Below are 16,858 nucleotides of genomic sequence, written 5' to 3'. Positions count from 1 at the left end.
CTCCTAAGCCCCCTACAGTGTCCCTCTAATTCCCTCCCCCAAACCCCCACCCCACAACAACCCTCCCAAATCCCCCTGCAACATCCCCCCAAACCCCCTCAGCATCCCCTAAACCCATCCAGCACCCCCCACCCCCCAGCATATGGGGGGAGAAAAGGCACAGGGCGGGGGGGGGGAGCAGGAATTGGAGGAACCCCAGCTTTGCTTTGGGGACAAGGGGGCTGTTTGTGTCCCCCCCCCCTTCTTCCAGACAAAGAAAACCCAAAACAGCCATAGCACCGAGAGAGATCGCACTCTCCCTCAAGCCATGGCCCCCCCCGGGATGCTCGGGGCCGCCCCCGCAGCCCTCGCTGGCTCCGAAGGAGGGCGGCAAGCAGGGATGGGGGGCAGGCAGGGACCGAGGGGGGGGACACACACACAAGCAGGGATTGGGGCGGGGAAAGCAGGCAGGGATGGGGGAGAGGCAGGGAGGGAGGCGGGGGGGGTGCAGGTAGGGACCTGGGTGGTGGGAAGGGAGGCAGGGATTGGGGGGGGGTCAGGCAGGGAGCAGGGGGGGAGGTAGGCAGGGATGGGGAGGGGGGAGACAGCGACGGGGGGGGGGTGCAGGTAGGGAGCTGGGGGGGGGGAGAAAAGCAGGGAGGAAGGGAGGGAGGCAGGGATGGGGGAAAGAGAGACCGGGAAGGGAGACAAGGACCTGTCGCGGGGGGGGGGGGGGAGGAAGGCAGGAGTGGGGGCGGGGGGGCGACGGATAGGGAGCGGGGGGGAGGATAGCAGGCAGGGAGCGGGGGGAACAGGCAGGGACGGGGGGGGTGCAGGCAGGGAGCTGCTGGTGGGAGGTGGGAGGCAGGCAGGGGTGGGGGCAGGCGGGCGGGCAGGGCCGCCCCCGGCCCCACGTGGCTCGGGGGACACGCCGGGTTTATAAAGCGTCCCCGGCCACCGCACGGGTGCGGGAGACGGCGGCGGCTCTGGCCGGGAGCGGGATTCGAACCCGCGGAGCTCGGATGCGCCCGGTAGCCACGGCGGGGCCGCGGCCGGCAGCGGGTGATGGAGCTGCCCACGGAGCTGCCCACGGCTGCCGGTACCACCTGGGGCAACGGGACCGCCTGGGCCCCCCTGCCCGGCCACGGGGTCAACGAGACGGGGCCGCAGCGGGCCAAGAACGCCACGTCCATCCTCATCGCCATCGTCATCACCGCGCTCTACTCCGTGGTGTGCGTGGTGGGGCTGCTGGGCAACGTCCTGGTGATGTACGGCATCGTCAGGTGAGAACGGGGTGCCCCGGCGGCACCCCACGCCGGCCTCGGTCCCGGGGAGGGCGTGAAAAGGGCGAGCGAGGGAGCGTGGGGAGGGCCGGGGGTGAGAAGGGAGCGTGCGTGGGGGGTGAGCGTGCACCTTGGGCGAGCGTGCATCAAGTGCGAGATGGCAGCTGGAGCCGGCGCGCACCGGGATGAGTGTGCACCACGTGCGAGATGGCAGGAGAAGCGAGCGTGCCCCGGGACTGGGTGTGCACCGTGTGTGAGACAGCAGCAGGAGTGAGCGTGCACCAGGGGTAAGGCAGCAGCAGGAGCGAATGCGCACCAGGACCGAGCGTGTGCCGTGTGTGAGACAGCAGGAGAAGTGTGCACGGGGGATGAGTGTGCACTGGGTGCGAGACAGCAACAGGAGCGAGGGTGGGTGTGCACCAGATGCTTGTGAGCAGGTAGCACCGAGATGGGTGTACCCGACGGGTGTGATGTGTGTGTGAACAGCGTGTGTGCAAGCACACACGTGAGCGGGGGGTGACCAGATGCTGTGCAGGAGGAAAAAGCAAAGACTGCGTGTGCACGGAGCAGCACTGGGGTTGCACGGGAGCCGGCGTTTGGGGGAGAAGCCGGGGGGGACATACCCCGACCCCAGCAGCCGCGTGTTCCTCACCCCTGCATGGGGAGCAGGGGGGAAGAGGAGCCACAAGGCTGGTCACACTGCGGTTTGGGAGAGGCGAGAGGCTGGCAGGGTGTTTCTTTCCAACAAACAAATGGTAAGAGCTGCCCTGTTCTCAGGGAGGGTCCCGAGCCCCTCACGCACCCACCCCACAGCCAGGGGAGAGGGGCTGGTGGGCTCCCACTGGTACCTAACCCCACTCCATCCCTGGGACCTGAGATGCACAGAGCACAAATTACCCACCCCAGCCCATTCCCAGCTCCACCGCGAGCTCCTGTTCGTGCCGTCGGCACCTCCCGCAGCCGGCTGACTCCTGCTTTTCTCTAACAAAGAGCAGGAGCCCGCATTGCCCAGCCCCAGCTCACACCATGGCCGAGCTGTTCCCCAGCCCCCCCCAACACAAGGTACCAGCTCCAGCAGCAGACACCCACTCATGTCCCAGGGGACCCCGAACCCCACTTTGACTCCATCCAGCATTGCAGTGGGAAAGCAGGAGCCAGGGCAGGACCTTGGCTGGCAGAGGCACCTCTGCCAAAGCTTTCCTTGGGCAGGGAGGGGGTCTGCTGGGTCTCCGCACCCCAGGACAAGCAACGGGACCCCAATGCTCCCCTTTTCAGTAGATGGGGCACAGTGAGACGCTGCTCTATCCAGCCCGGCGCTTGTGCCGGGGTGCAAAATTTCCTGCCCATACGAACAGCCCCTTTGTCCGAGATGCTGGTTGATGCTGTCTGGGTAAGATGGGTTGACATGGCCAAGGCTGCTGTTAATACGGGACAATAAAGCCGAGTCTTGCAGACCACAGGACCACCGCCGGCAACGGGGGCTGGCTGAGCCCTCCATGGCCCCCAGACCCCACTGGCAGCGGAGGCAGGAGCCGTGCTCGCCGTCACACCGCTGTCGGCGATGGCACAGAGACTTCGCCAGCTCCAGCCTGGCAGGAGGGAGCAGGGGTCTCGCTGGGTGCCTGGGCTTCACAGCACCCCCTCCCACACCGGAGGGGACTTGTCCTGGGGGGCCCAGGATTCATGGGGTTAATCCCAGTTCCCATTGCCCCAGGGAGGGGTTGCTGTAACCGCAGCCGGAGCCAAAACCCTGGGGCCAAACCAGAGCTCGTGGCTGGATTTAGGCAAACCCTCCAAATCCCCATTTTTAACGATTTCCACACCCCCCCCCCAGCACTTTCAGTCCATAGCGATGGTTACAGGAGGTCAGCACAGCCTGGCACTGCCTGCGCACGAAATAAATGCGGTGACTCACCGGGGGGAAGGAAACCAGCCTGAAACATGTCCATGAGCCACAACGGACTGCCCATCACCCTCGCGCCTGGCTCCCCGCTCTTTGGGTAGCTCTGCTGTGTATTTTCCAGCACCCGAGAGGGTGGGCGGATGGGTAGCGGGATGGGGCTGTCACTCTCTGACCCTACCCAACTGGATGGGATTTTTCATCCACTCGAACTAGCTTTAAAAATCAACCTTAGACTGAAAAAGCAAATTAAGGTAATTGTTGCAGAGACATACGCCACATATGGTGTCAAGGTGAAGGATGAGTGTTATTAGACCCCCTCCAGCTGGTTGTGCTCTGTGAGAAGAGGGAATGCATTTTAAAGAGAAAGCTTTAATGTGCAAACAACCTCCTCCCTATTTAACTCACTAAGTAACCTAACGTTACCCGTGTTTTAGAAAGCCTGACTCTACAGCATCCACAGTTCCCATCGCCGTGGTTTCTAGCCCCCCATTTTCCAACCCACCAGCTGATGCTGGAATTAAACACATCTCCCAAGGAATGAATAAATGCCGTCCTTTGAGTCCCTGGGACAGGGGGGCTGCGGACACACACGGAGCCCAGTACGTGCCTTTGCCCCTTACGTGGCTGAGCCCACCCGGAGTTTCACAGGGGTTCGTTGGCAGAGTTGCTCCACGTTGGCGGGGTTTAGGCCAGGACTAGGTAGGCTCCACCAAACCCATGTCCACGCATGATAGGGCTGTGAAATGGGATCAGCTCAGGTTCAGACCTCGCTGCTGGGGAGATGCTGGGCATTTGCCTTGTGGCCCTGGGGACACCTCCTGGGGACACCTCCCAGTGTCACCTCCCACTGCCCTTAGGGCCCGTGCAGGTGCCCGGGCAGCCTGCAAGCATGGCTGGAGAGCATCCTGCGGGGCTTGGGGACCTCGGGGTCCCTGGGGATGCAGCGCTGAGGATGCTGCAGAGCCCGTGCATGCCAGGGAGCAGGTACATGCAGTACCCTGGTCCGCAGCCCCCAGCTGAGCTCCCCGAATGGGCACCCGGCACCCCAGAGAGCCGAGCACAGCCGAAATCCAAAGCACTTCTTGCCCAGAGCAGCCGAAAGCCAGCCGTGTGCCCGGAGGGAGCTCAGCCTGCTCAGCACCCTCCGTCAGCAGCTCTGATGGAGACTGGCGCTGCAATTACCACTGCATTGTCAGGAGCTTTTAAAAATACCCCTGGAAGCAATTTGCAGCTGCGAGCTCAGGCTTGCGAGTGCCCACGTCCCCGCAGAGCCCATCAACCCCCCACCAGCTCCCGCACAGGCTGCAAGGGCATCCCTTTGCTGGGTGCAGGATTTGTTAAGCCAGGCTCTTTAAGGCGGTGGCTTTTAGCAGCTCCAGGAGTTTTGCAAGTGGTTTCTTTCACTTATTTATTTTTGGAGAGGTTTGGAGAGCTAAAGGGTCCTTACCTGGGAGTCCAGTTGCTGGCATTGCTGCTGGAATGCAGAGCTGCCCTGCGCTCACTCCATCACCTCCAGCCTCATCTCTCCCTCAGCACCTTCCAGATTGTTTCGTTCAAGTGCATAACTTCCCAATCAAGGCACTCACTTAATTGCAATGGGTTTGGCAGCCCGGGGAGCTCCATCAGCAGAAGCGGACGGTTTGATCTGCTGCGCGTGATAAATCTCTTTCCTGGAGCATCGGCTTCGTTTGCAGCTCGGGGAGTCACCAGGATTGACCCCCCCCACCTGTGCAGTGGGTTTGACCCTCAGCCCAATCCTGGAGGGGGCTGAATCCTGCCCCAAAACCCCAGCTCCGGGGGCTAAATTTTCATCCCCATCATCCCAGTCATCCCCATCATCCAGTCATCCCAATCATCCCAGTCATCCCCATTGCTGCTTTGCCCTCACCAGCACAGCCCCATCCTGCCTGGGGAAGGGGCTACAGCCCCGGCCCCCCCAGCCTTCCCACCCCTGGCACATCTGGCAGGGGGTTGGGGAAGCGCTTACCCAGCATGGCCAAGCGTGCCTAGCAGAGCACGGCGTGAATAACTGATTTTTTTTCCACTTTACTCAAAAAGCAGAGATCAAAGAAGTGTGAGTCTACCTGAGACAACTATTTTTTAATCTAGGTGAGGCAAAACCTGAAAATAACACAAATTCTCAGCTTTTTGTTTAATTTGGAATGAAACTTTTCTAAGAGATGCATTTGCAAAAGAGCTTGGAAAATAAAAAGAACCGAGAAGGACTTCTCAAAGAAAAGACATTTTTTATGCCATATTTAAAATTTTAAAAAGTTCAATTCAAATATTTCCACCCTTGAGCAAGGGGCTGCCATTTGCAGCCAAGGTGAACAAGAAAGAAACACCTTTGGCGCTGGATGCTGGTCCGAGCCACTATTTTCTCCCAGAGAGAAATCGTTTTTGCAGCCTCCACATCCCAGTTCTACTGACAGCATAACCCGATGGGTCTCTGTCCCCGCTGGCACACTCTCCTGACCCTGCTGAGATGGAGAAAAGGATAAAGTGAAGGGAATTGATATTACCATTGAGGCCAGGAACCTCCTTCCTACACCAACCCACTCTCCTGGTCTCCAGCCAGGGCAGCAGAGCAGCAACCATCTGAGATGGGAGCTACTCAATCTCCTCACCCCAATTTACTCCAGGTACCCCATCACACGATGGGGTTCTTCTATGAGCGGTGCCAATTACCTTTTTATTTGGCAATCAAGGGGTCCCCCTCAACATGCACCGGGGCCAAATTCAGCCCCCTCTCTGTCTAGGGCTGAACCCCACCCCAAGGATATTAGGGGCAGGTTTAGCCATGCACAGAGATGCTTGTGTTCAAACTGACACTTTTGTTAATTAATTAGGGTGCATCTAAGTGAGCTTGGGGCTGCGGAGGATGCTCTGAGCAATGGGAAGGGAGTGCAAGGGAAGGGTTTGAGCTGCTGGTGTAGCCCTGACCTCAGCCTAGCAAACAACCGGAGGGTGCCACAGAGCCGCCCCGACCCAACCCCAATGCATTGCCCTTTGGGGACCCCCGACAACCCCTTTGGCAGCAGGGATGTACGTCCATTTCAAACCAACCACACCATTCAAAGCATCACCTTGAGCAACACCTGCAGGGCTGGATGCTCCGAGGACACACACTTATTCATGCCAGCCCCGGCGCCCGCCAAAACGATGCCTCATCACTTCAGGAAGGGTTTCGGCACTCAGGACCGGGCATTTCTCTTACCGTGATGTGACAAGGACCAGAGCCGGCATGCCAGCCATGGGTGGCTGCAGCCCTTGCCAAATGCCTCGGGGGAAGCGGCACCGTGCCCCTGAGCCACGTGCCGTGGCCGAGGCAGCCAGGCTTCCCCAAAGGCTCTAGAGCTCTAGCCTGGCTAATTGGGCTGCTTCCAGATGGCCTGTTTCCGGGGGTAATCGATCCAATTTCTGCAAGTAAGCTCAACAGGGAAGCAAGCTAGATAATCACGATTTACTGGGTGGAAAATCAGATAAAGGAGATTTCAGGAGGTAAAGGACATTGCGTAACTGATTCAGGGAAATGGAGTAAATCGATATAATTGGAGAATTGATTTCTCTGCAAATTTCTTCAGATTTCCTTTGAATAAAGGCAACCACGGGAATGAGTGTCACCTCCCCGGTCGGGTAAGGGATAACGGCTTCGGCAGGGTCCAAGCCGTGTTGTGCAGGTGCTCGATAAGGTCCCAGCTCAGCACGTGTCAGTGCAACCCCATGCTCAGGCACCAGGACTTCAACACACACTAAACCCTCGTACGAACACAAGTATTTTCTCAACGTGCTCCCTGGTCCATCTAGAAAGGCATTGAGCACAGTGGTGCTGCAGAAGGCCACATTACAACCACGTACCTTTGCCCACCAAGGGTGATGGCACTTTGCGAGCAGCCAGAGAAAGCCGGGCTCTGCCCCCTCATCATCATATTGAGCATGCACACACATACTTGAGCACGGTAAGCCAGCCCTGACCACCTGTAACGGCTCTCTTCTCTGCCATCCCCAGGTACACCAAGATGAAGACGGCCACCAACATCTATATCTTCAACCTGGCCCTGGCAGACGCGCTGGCCACCAGCACGCTGCCCTTCCAGAGCGCCAAGTACTTGATGGAGACCTGGCCCTTCGGGGAGCTGCTCTGCAAAGTCGTGCTCTCCATTGACTACTACAACATGTTCACCAGTATCTTCACGCTCACCATGATGAGTGTGGACCGCTACGTCGCCGTGTGTCACCCGGTCAAGGCCCTGGACTTCCGCACGCCGGCCAAGGCCAAGGTCATCAATGTCTGCATCTGGGTGCTCTCCTCCCTCATCGGGGTGCCCATCATGGCCATGGCAGTCACCAAGTCAAAAGGCAAGTGGCTTCTGGGGAAAGGTCCCCTCCTGTCCCATCTGTCCATCCCGGGGGTGACCTGGCAAACCCAAGGCACATGGTCCTGTAGCAGGTTTGAGCTCAGTGATGGGCATCCCTCCATGGGACCATAAGCATGCCCTGCCATGGAAAAATCATCACGGTATTATTTTCCATCTTGGCTGCTGAGGTTGGAAACTGTCCCAGAAATTGTCCCCCCCCTTCCCCATCTCCAGTCCAACCAGTGCCTCTCCCCAGCTCCTGGGGTGCAAATCAGGTGCCTAAAAACACCCTCAGTGGTATTGCAAAGTCCCCCACTGGCCCACACTAAGCTCCACAGCTCCTGTGTGAGGACACCAGCCCTTGGCTGCTATGAGAGCTCTGGGCACCTTGAGGAAGTGGACAGGTTTCAGTGGAAGGTGACACGGGGGTTGGGAGGAGACAGCATGGCGATGGCCCAGGAGGCTCTGCAGGGAGCAAGTCCCTGGGTCACTGCACCCACTACAACCCCTCGGCACCCTGTGGGCAGGGGACTGGTGGCACAAAGCTCCTGGGAAAGAGCTGGCAGGTGGGCATGCATCTCCTTGTGTTTTTAACAAGCGTTCACATGCCTAGCCATGACCCAGCAGAAGGCAGGTGGTATTCATAGCAGACGCTCCACTGGCTCCCTCTTTGATCGTCCTCTCTCCTACAGACGGGATGGTGCTGTGCACACTCCAGTTTCCTGATCCTCCCATCTACTGGGACACTGTGACCAAGATCTGCGTCTTCATCTTCGCCTTCATGGTCCCCATCTTGGTCATCACCATCTGCTACGGGCTGATGATCCTTCGACTGAAGAGCGTCCGCCTCCTCTCGGGCTCCAAGGAGAAAGACCGCAACCTGCGGCGCATCACGCGCATGGTGCTGGTGGTGGTGGCAGCCTTCATCATCTGCTGGACGCCCATCCACATCTTTGTCATCGTCTGGACGCTGGTGGACATAGACAAGAAGAACCCCTACGTGGTGGCCAGCCTGCATTTCTGCATTGCCCTGGGTTATACCAACAGCAGCCTCAACCCCGTCCTTTACGCTTTCCTGGATGAAAATTTCAAGAGGTGTTTCCGAGAGTTTTGCCTGCCTTTCCGAGCACGCGTGGACCAGAACAGCTTCTCCCGTGCCAGAAACACCACGCGGGAGCGCATCTCCACCTGCACCCCTTCTGAAGCCCGCAACAAGCCAGCATGACTAGACGTGGGCAGCCTCCAGCGGGGCTGCCAGGGCCACGGAGGGGAAAACCTGCGCTCAGAAGTGACCCAGGTCACCACCACAGAGCTCTAGCAGAGCGGTGGCCCGGGCACTGCTCAGTAACACCGCTGGGTTTATGTTCAGACTGACAGCAAGTGACTGCAAAGACTTTTTTCATCCTGGAGAACCAGGGATGGGGGAATCGGGACTCACCAAGCAACGTAGGGAGAGGACCAAAACAAGAGGCAACCTGGGCAGAGCTGCTCTGCTGCTGCTTCCACCGTGGCTGCGGACAGCCAGCAGCTCCATACACCCAACAAGGGCTGTCACCCTCCGACACATGGCTATCGGCAAAGCCTAAGCATCGTGGGACACCATGATTGCAATGACCACGTGCTTCTTCTCCTGCATGGGCCAAGATGGCACCACAGCCCATGGCAGGAGGGGAAACACTCCCGTGGCAAAAGGGAGCTGTGCCGGGGGGTGATGCCACATCATGGGACCTCACTCCATCCCCCTCTGAGCTGAGTCCAAAAAATGGCCAGAGATGGGAAGAGAAAACGATGCTGCTTCAGAGACACTGTTATCAAAGAGCTCCAGATCCACAGTAAAAATTTTACTGGAGTCCTTCAAACGAGAACTGCCCCGGAGGACAACTTTGTACTGTTAATGTCATTACTGTATTATTTAGAGACCTCTGACTGCAGCCGTAGTCACAGATGTGATGCTGGGAATTTGGATACAGCCAGGGGACGGGTGGGGGATGAAGCAGGGCACATTCCAATCTCACCCTGTGTCCACGTGGCAATCCCAAACTCCCCTGGCCCAGCATCCATCAGGGTGATGGGGAACCGCTCCTCACCCATCTGCCTCCAAAGACATTAAACTGGAGAAAGATCTCATTAAGGGAGCAACTGTGGGGACTTGAGGAGTTTCTCACAGTGCTAAAGCAATTAGGATGGACTAACGGGAGGTGCTGCGAGGTCTCTCCCTCCCCTGCCCATGAGGTGAAGGATGAGCAACAGCACTGCCCAGATTTCCTTTAGCAAAGCCAAAAGGGATAGGATGGGTTTTTTTTTTAGTAGGAGATGGGAAAAACATCACCATCATTTCATAATTCCCCAAGCAGGGACAGAGGTTGTGCAAGCACTGAGAAAGGATCCAGAGCCTGTGAGAGGCAGAAATTTTGGGATTTCACGCTCAGCACTCATCTGGATGGAGCAGCCATCCCTCCGAAGAGGCGGCCGAGCTCGAAGGCAGCGCATCCTGCAGGAGCCACTGGCCAGGGACCTCTGGACCACATTATCTGCTGCTAAACGATGACTGATGGGTTCTCCCAGGCTTCCGCTCCCTGAACGCCCCCACCAGCCCCACGCCGGCTGCGAGCGGCATCCGGGAGCTGCGACTTTTCCTTCCTCTCACCTTCCCACTGCCGTGGCTGCAGCCGGGAGGTCAAACGACCTGAGGAGGAGGAGGCTCAGAGGGAGCAGTAATAGCATTTAGTGGACAAATTGATGCAGCTGGAGGAAGTAAGCAAGTGCCCGGGTGCACCTGGGGCTCGTGGGCTGGATGGAGAGTCTGGGTTGTGTCTCTGGTTTTTCCAGTTGCATCAATTTAGCCTAATAAAGGCCATTACCTCTCCTTACCAGCCCAACGTTTCTCCAGAGCCTGTGGAAATTGCAGCCTCCCCTTTAGGAAGGCAGAGCCGATGAGGCAGCCAAAACCAATTTCTTTTTCAAAGGAATCAAACAGGATGAAATTGCCCATTTGGATCTCAAATGAATTGCCACCAAAGCATGCAAGCGATCTTCGTCTGCCTGCACCGTGTCCTCCCGCCCTGAGCAAAAGTCCCTTGCTCGGCGTTGCATCAACCTGGACATCTCCAGCTCCCACCCAGGGCTCCTTGGGATCCCTCTGCAGGCACGGATGGAGTCCTGGACCACTGGCAGAGCCACGCTTGGTCTCCTCATCCTCTGCTGCTGCAAGCCTGGCTGCTCATAGAGCATCGGGTGCAGGAGGGTGAGCAGGATCGGCTCTGGGGCAGGAACTGGGGGAAAACCCCCAGGGTCCCAAGAGGCTGAGCTTTGGCTCCATGAGAAGAGAGACTAAGGTTTCTAAGGTGGTCCTCTGACCACCCTTCAGCTCTCCACCTCCACCCACCCTGGGGGCAAAACCCTCAGTACCATGTGGTGGGAAAGGCTCTTGGTTTGGGAGCGAGGTCTTGGCAATGGTGGGATGTCCCAACAGGGCTGGATGTCCCTGCAGGGATGGGATGTCCCACGCTGTAGACCAAGACATCCTGGGTTTCACTCCAGGCTTCAGTATGAAGCTGAATTCTGGCTTGATATCTCAATTTGGGGGGTAACCCCCAAAAATGTGATGACCCAAAATCATTGAACTCTTTAACCCGCCTTAGCCAGTGCCTCAGTGTCCCCTAGAAACACCGACCCTGTGATCAAGTCTGGTAAAGACACGAAGGAGAGCAGCGTTTCCAACCGCAGCAGCTGCTGAGAGCACAGCGAAGAAACTGGGGGACATGGAGGAGGTGAACCCCATCATCCATGGATGGGGCATCTCTGCCCCAGCGCAGCCCCTTTGAGGACATGCCGTTGTGTTGGGGGGGGCCGAGCCGCAAGTGCCGGGGGCTGTGGGTTGGCTTGGGACTCCGTGGGCAGCTCCCCAAAGCTCAGCCACCCCATTTCCCATCTCCACGGGGCCTTTTTGCCAGCTGCCAAATTCCCACCCCGCTGGGAAATGTGCCTGCGATGGCCTTAAAGCGGGTTAAAAGGCTTCAAGTCATTATTTTTTAAATGCAGCCACGCTTGGGCAGAGCTCAGAGCCTAGGACACAGAGAGGATCGTGGCTTTTCTTAGCTTAGGTTTTGCTGAATAATAAAAAAAAAAAAAAAGAATATTCCTGGGGGAAAGGGGATGCTGATGGCAAACACCGCACCAGGGCCCTTGCGATGACACTGACCTAGAGCATCACCTGCCTGCCCATTTCAGCAGCATGCCGGCAGGTACCCGAGGGCTGATCCAGCTTCTCCGCGCAACGGCAACCCCCCAAAAATCAGCTCCACCAGCCCCTCGTTTGGGTTGGGAAACGGGGGTCGAATCCTGACCCAGGGAAACCCCACTGGGAGCTTATATCTCCCCATGCAGAGCCATGCCGCAGCTGGGACACTCGGAGGGCTCTCTCTGTATACTTATATATATATATATGTATATCTCTCTGTCTATAGCTGTATGAAATTAAAGTGACCACAGGTCACCCCATCCCGCCCTCACCCCCCCGCTAAAGCAGCCCCCTGCTACCCGGTGTGTGATGGAGCTCGGGCTCCTGCTGAATCCGCTGGGTCCGCAGCACCGGCTGGGACTTCGCAAAGTGCTTCAGCCAGTATTTTCAGCCCCAGCCCTCGTGATTTTGGGGTTTTGATGGCATTTCTGTATAGGAACCGTGCTTTCTAAAAAAATTAATAAAATAAAATAAGAGATAGCAAGCAGTTTCCAGCTCTCCTTTGACTCTCAGGCACTGCAAATGAGCAGGGTCCGGCTCAGGGTGGTGTTTTGGGCAGTGATGGGAGAAGAACTACCTCTAAATTCAAGTTTTAAAAACTCTTCCGTACTGGGAAAAACCCACCTTCATGAAACCCCGAGCCCCTTTAGCTGAGGTTATTTTGCAAGCCCCGGTAACAAAAAGCCTTTGTACCGCACTGGCGGCATTTGAGGTGTCCCTCTGCTGCCGGTTGTCAAGATATAGTTTTATTTTAATAGCCCAGCAGCTCAAACTCAGGTCCAAATTACATTTGTAATTTAAATGCAAATGAGGATTTAGTGAAAACGCAATGGAAAGAGGTGTTTGAGCCTGTAACTCCGCTCTCACTTAATGAGACTTTGGATTTTACAGTATTTATCACTTCTGCTATGTAGATTTGTGAAGTATTTTGTGAGTTCCCAAAGAATGGGGAAACCGTAAAGAACAGGGGGTGGATGCAAAAACCGGATTTCCAGCCTGGATGTGATTTCTAGCAGGGGCATCGCTGCTCCAGCACCCCTCCAAGACCACTCTCCATCATCCAGCGCCCTCGGAAAACAAATCCAGGCACCGACTCCAGCAATTTCACAGCCCAGTTAAACCAGCAGCCAGCCCAGTGAATAATGCAGTGACGTGTGCCAGCACATGGGAGCTGCCATGCACCTACAAGCTATTTCCAGGGCCCGTCTTTGCAGTCTAATAACACATTTGCTACTGCAGAAAACATTCTTGGGTGGTTTTTTTTTTTTAATTAATCCACCAAATAATGAACCCTAATGTAACAGGCTTTATTCTTACACGTGTGATTAATTATGAAGCCGCCTGTTTCTTTGTCTGCACCGCAGGTTTAGGCTGACTTCGTAATTGCATTATTATGCATATGGAAATGAGTAAATCTGGCTTTCCTGGCAAGGACGCGGGTGATATCTCCCACCACCCTTGCTCCGGAGCAGCCTGGGGTGGATTCAGGCTCTCAGCCCTGAAGAGACGCTTCTTGACTTGCAATTCATCATTTAAAAAGAAAAAAAAACCACTATGAATAATTACTAAGGCTTTTTTTTTTTTTTCCCCTCCTTTCACAGTTACAAATTCTGCTCAATTTGTGCTATTTTATTCCCTGCACAGGCGAGACTGGGAAGAACACGCAGAGCCCAGGGACCGGCCATGGGGGGGGTGGTTGGTGTCCTGTGGGAGCGCCGAGGCTCTTCCACACAGGGAAGGAGCCGAGCTCCCATTCCGCAGCTCTGGACGGATGTCCTGAGCCGGGTGAGAAGTTTTCTCTGCTTTTGGCATGTTGCTAAAGGAGATAAACCAGGACTTCAGTGGTTTTGGGAGGGAGCAGAGAGCTCCACGTGTCGCTATTTCAACCCAATTCCCATCTCCAAGAGACCCAACATGCTTATTTACCAGGAGCAACACCAGACCATTTCACACCCCAGTTATACTGGGATATACTGGCCAGGTTCCCAGCCTTAACGACAGGACTCAGGCAGGGGAGACAGCCCCGTGCAATGACCAAACTCTCTCCTCCCCTTGCGGATCCATCATTAAAGACCCACACGACCCGACATACTGCAGCAGGCTGTTTAATTAGCCGGCTCCCAAAGCCCAGGGAAAACCACACGGCCCTGCCAGCAGGCAACTTGGCAATAATTAAAGCTCGTTTCCTCTTTGAGGCAGGAAAAGGAGAACAAGAAATCAACTCAGTATCCCCCAAACCCTCATGAAGACTAATTCCCTCCCGGCAGATCCTGCAGGAGCATTGCACAGGTAGATTTTTTTGCACCCAGAAAAGCAACACATTAAAAAAATAGAAAAAAACCCCACCCCACTCATCACTCAGACAACACAAAATGTGCTTTTATTCCAGAGACAAAAGCGCCTTACAACACCACAGCTCATCCTCCACAGATGCTAAAAGCCCCAAATCCCATGGTCCCATCTTTTGTCTGTAAATTAAAACTCTTTTACACAGTTCTAATAGCAACAGATGGGGATGGGGAGTGCGGGGTTGGAGCTGACGATCGGGGACCCCCTGACAATGAGAAAAGGTCTGGCTGTGCTGGCGGTGGAAAACCTCTGCCGTGTACTGAGGCTGGACCCTGGCACAGCCAGGGATCCCCCCCAAATCCTACCACAGGACCCAAATTCCTCCTCATCACCCCCCAAAATGCCACCACCTCGCTCTGCCGGTGCAAAACCTCATTAATGAGATGTTTCCCTTTCCTCAATTAAGCTGTTTTCCTTTGCTCACCCTCTCCCCCCTGCGCGGGGGCTCATCCTTCCCCCAATTTCCAGCAACTTCCCATTGAAGTGTCACTCCAGCTCCCAAGACAACGCTGGCTGATTCATCAGCTCCGAATATTTTAAACTCTATTGTTCTCACCAGCCCTGTTTTCCCCTCTTTCTTGAAAATACCAGCAGGCTCCCTACTCACGAGGGGATGTTTTGCCCTTCCCAGGAGCAGGAGCAGCCCCTTGAGAACGGGTGGATGGCAACAATCCCATCCTATTTGGGAACGACTGGGGTTTTGTTCCCAGCTGCAGGAGACGGAGGAGGGAGTTGCATTGAGCTCCTGGCAGGATCTGGCCCTGGGGGGAGCACACAGGATGGTACCACCAGCCTGGTCCTGCTTGTACTGCAAGAAATTGCCCAAACTTGGGGGACAGATGCAAAAACCTGCCCATGCTAAGGGGCCAAGGAGTAACTGGAAGCACTGGGATGGGGGCTCATACCTCACATGGCAGGGAAATTTGGGGAGGAGGTGGAGGTTGGGCAGAACCAGCATGAGCCGACCCCTCCATGAAGGTGTCCCAGCCCCGGGGTCGGTGTTACCCAGAAGGGACAAACCAGCCCTTGGCCACGACGCTGGGCAGGCATTTGCTCTCAGAGGTTATCGACTGCGTTTGGGAAGCAGAGTCCGGCCACCGTGAGAGGATCCCAGCTCACCGACAGCTGAGGCAATACGGGAGCAGGAGGCTTTCAGCAACTGAGGAAACAAGGAAAATCCTGCTCGGGGAGGAGGAATCCTCTCCATCTGCCTGGCCTTTTGCCGTGTGCCCAAGGATGCTACACCCCAATGGGGACACCCTGGTTCAGAGGGACAGGAGCTTCTTGGTGCAACCAGAGCAACCGGGCCAGGCTCCATGGAGAAAAGCCTCCCCAGGTACCAGCTTGACCCCTCGCACTGGCTTTTCTTGGTTCAGTTTTGCATCATGAAACTCTTCCATGTCCAACAGTGGGACTGAGAAGGAGGGATTGGGAAGAGCTGCCCTGAGCTGATGGTGAGAGACGCTGGGAGCGGAGCTGAACCCACCAGGGACACCAGCCCCAGGGACCAGCAGCCAGAGGGGTAACGAGGAGGGGAGAGCCAAACCCCAGCCAGCCCCAGGTTTGCACTGGGGAGGTTCCAAAGCAAAAGGTTTGCTGCTGATGGGCAGTCGCTGGGACGCGGTGCCTCGGCCAGGCTGGTCGGGTCCCTGCCTGGCTGCTCCACATGTGCCCTTCCCCTCCATGCTGTCAGTGACACCTTGGGGGGGCTCCAGCCCTTACCAGGGCAAGTTTTGTCCTTCCTAAAATCATTTTCCACAGGGTTTTGAACAGCACATCACCTCTACAGAGTCCTTACCTTCTTAGGGAGACATTCACACCACCCAGAAATTGCACCAAAACCCACACCTCAAACTCCCTGGACCCCAAGCCCAGATTGACTGGCAATTTAACCCACCTGCATCTAACCCCAACCCCAACACAGCCGGGGCCGGAGCCACCTCCTTCCACCCGGGTGCTGGGAGCCCCACAGAGTGAGTAGCCACTCTTCCAACCCCAGCAGCCTGTCCTGGTTTCGGCTGGGATAGAGTTAATTTTCTTCCTAGTAGCTGGTATAGTGTTATATTTTGGATTTAGTATGAGAAGGATGTTGATAACACGCTGATGTATTCAGTTGTTGCTAAGTAATGTTTATACTAACTGAAAGATTTTTCAGCTTCTCATGCTTGGCCAGCAAGAAGGCTGGAGGAGCACAAGGAGTTGGGAGGGGACACAGCCAGGACAGCTGACCCAAACTGGCCAAAGGGGTATTCCATACCATGTGACGTCACGTCCAGTATATAAACCAGGGGGGGGTTGGCTGGGGGGCATGGATGACTGCTCGGGAACTGACTGGGTCAGCAAGTGGTGAGCAATTGCATTGTGCATCACTTGATCTGTATATTCCAATTATTTTATTATTATTATCATTACTATTTTCTTCCTTTCAGTCCTATTAAACTGCCTTTATCTCAACCCATGAGTTTCACTTCTTTTCCCAATTCTCTCCCCCATCCCACTGGGTGGGGAGGAGTGAGTGAGCGGCTGCGTGGTGCTCAGTTGCTGGCTGGGGTTAAACCACGACAGAGCCACTATGGCTTGTCAGCATCACCCCGATGCCGGAGGAGTCCCACGTCTCCCTTTATTAAGTCTCTCTGCATTTCTTAGCTATAAATAGGTCGGCAAGGTTCGAAGCGAAGGGCGTGAAGATGCATGAAAAGCAGCCGCCGAAGCAGGACTTTGCAGAGCACGGCACAGCCGTCTGTGT

The 16,858-nt window shown here is 56.1% G+C and overlaps 1 protein-coding gene across 1 annotated transcript; it reads left to right on the top strand.

Annotated features, from left to right (window-relative positions):
• The first annotated feature begins 852 nt into the window (after window positions 1–852).
• On the top strand, window positions 853–12,250 carry OPRD1 (opioid receptor delta 1). The gene is made up of 3 exons (XM_069803287.1): window positions 853–1,262; window positions 7,175–7,524; window positions 8,216–12,250. The coding sequence occupies exons 1-3, from the start codon at window positions 1,045–1,047 to the stop codon at window positions 8,746–8,748; spliced, it is 1,101 nt and encodes a 366-aa protein (XP_069659388.1). The 5' UTR covers window positions 853–1,044; the 3' UTR covers window positions 8,749–12,250.
• Window positions 12,251–16,858: the final 4,608 nt, after the last annotated feature.

Source organism: Haliaeetus albicilla, chromosome 16, assembly GCF_947461875.1.
Source record: "Haliaeetus albicilla chromosome 16, bHalAlb1.1, whole genome shotgun sequence".
In the NCBI taxonomy this organism is placed as follows: Eukaryota; Metazoa; Chordata; class Aves; order Accipitriformes; family Accipitridae; genus Haliaeetus; species Haliaeetus albicilla.
This window is presented reverse-complemented; position numbering and strand designations above follow the sequence as displayed.

Excerpts from the sequence above, each read along its gene's own strand:
- OPRD1 (XM_069803287.1), top strand. The coding sequence starts at position 1,045 with ATGGAGCTGCCCACGGAGCTGCCCACGGCTGCCGGTACCACCTGGGGC. Across the intron at positions 1,263-7,174 it reads GTGATGTACGGCATCGTCAG|GTACACCAAGATGAAGACGG; the intron begins GTGAGAACGGGG and ends TGCCATCCCCAG. Across the intron at positions 7,525-8,215 it reads GGCAGTCACCAAGTCAAAAG|ACGGGATGGTGCTGTGCACA; the intron begins GCAAGTGGCTTC and ends TCTCTCCTACAG.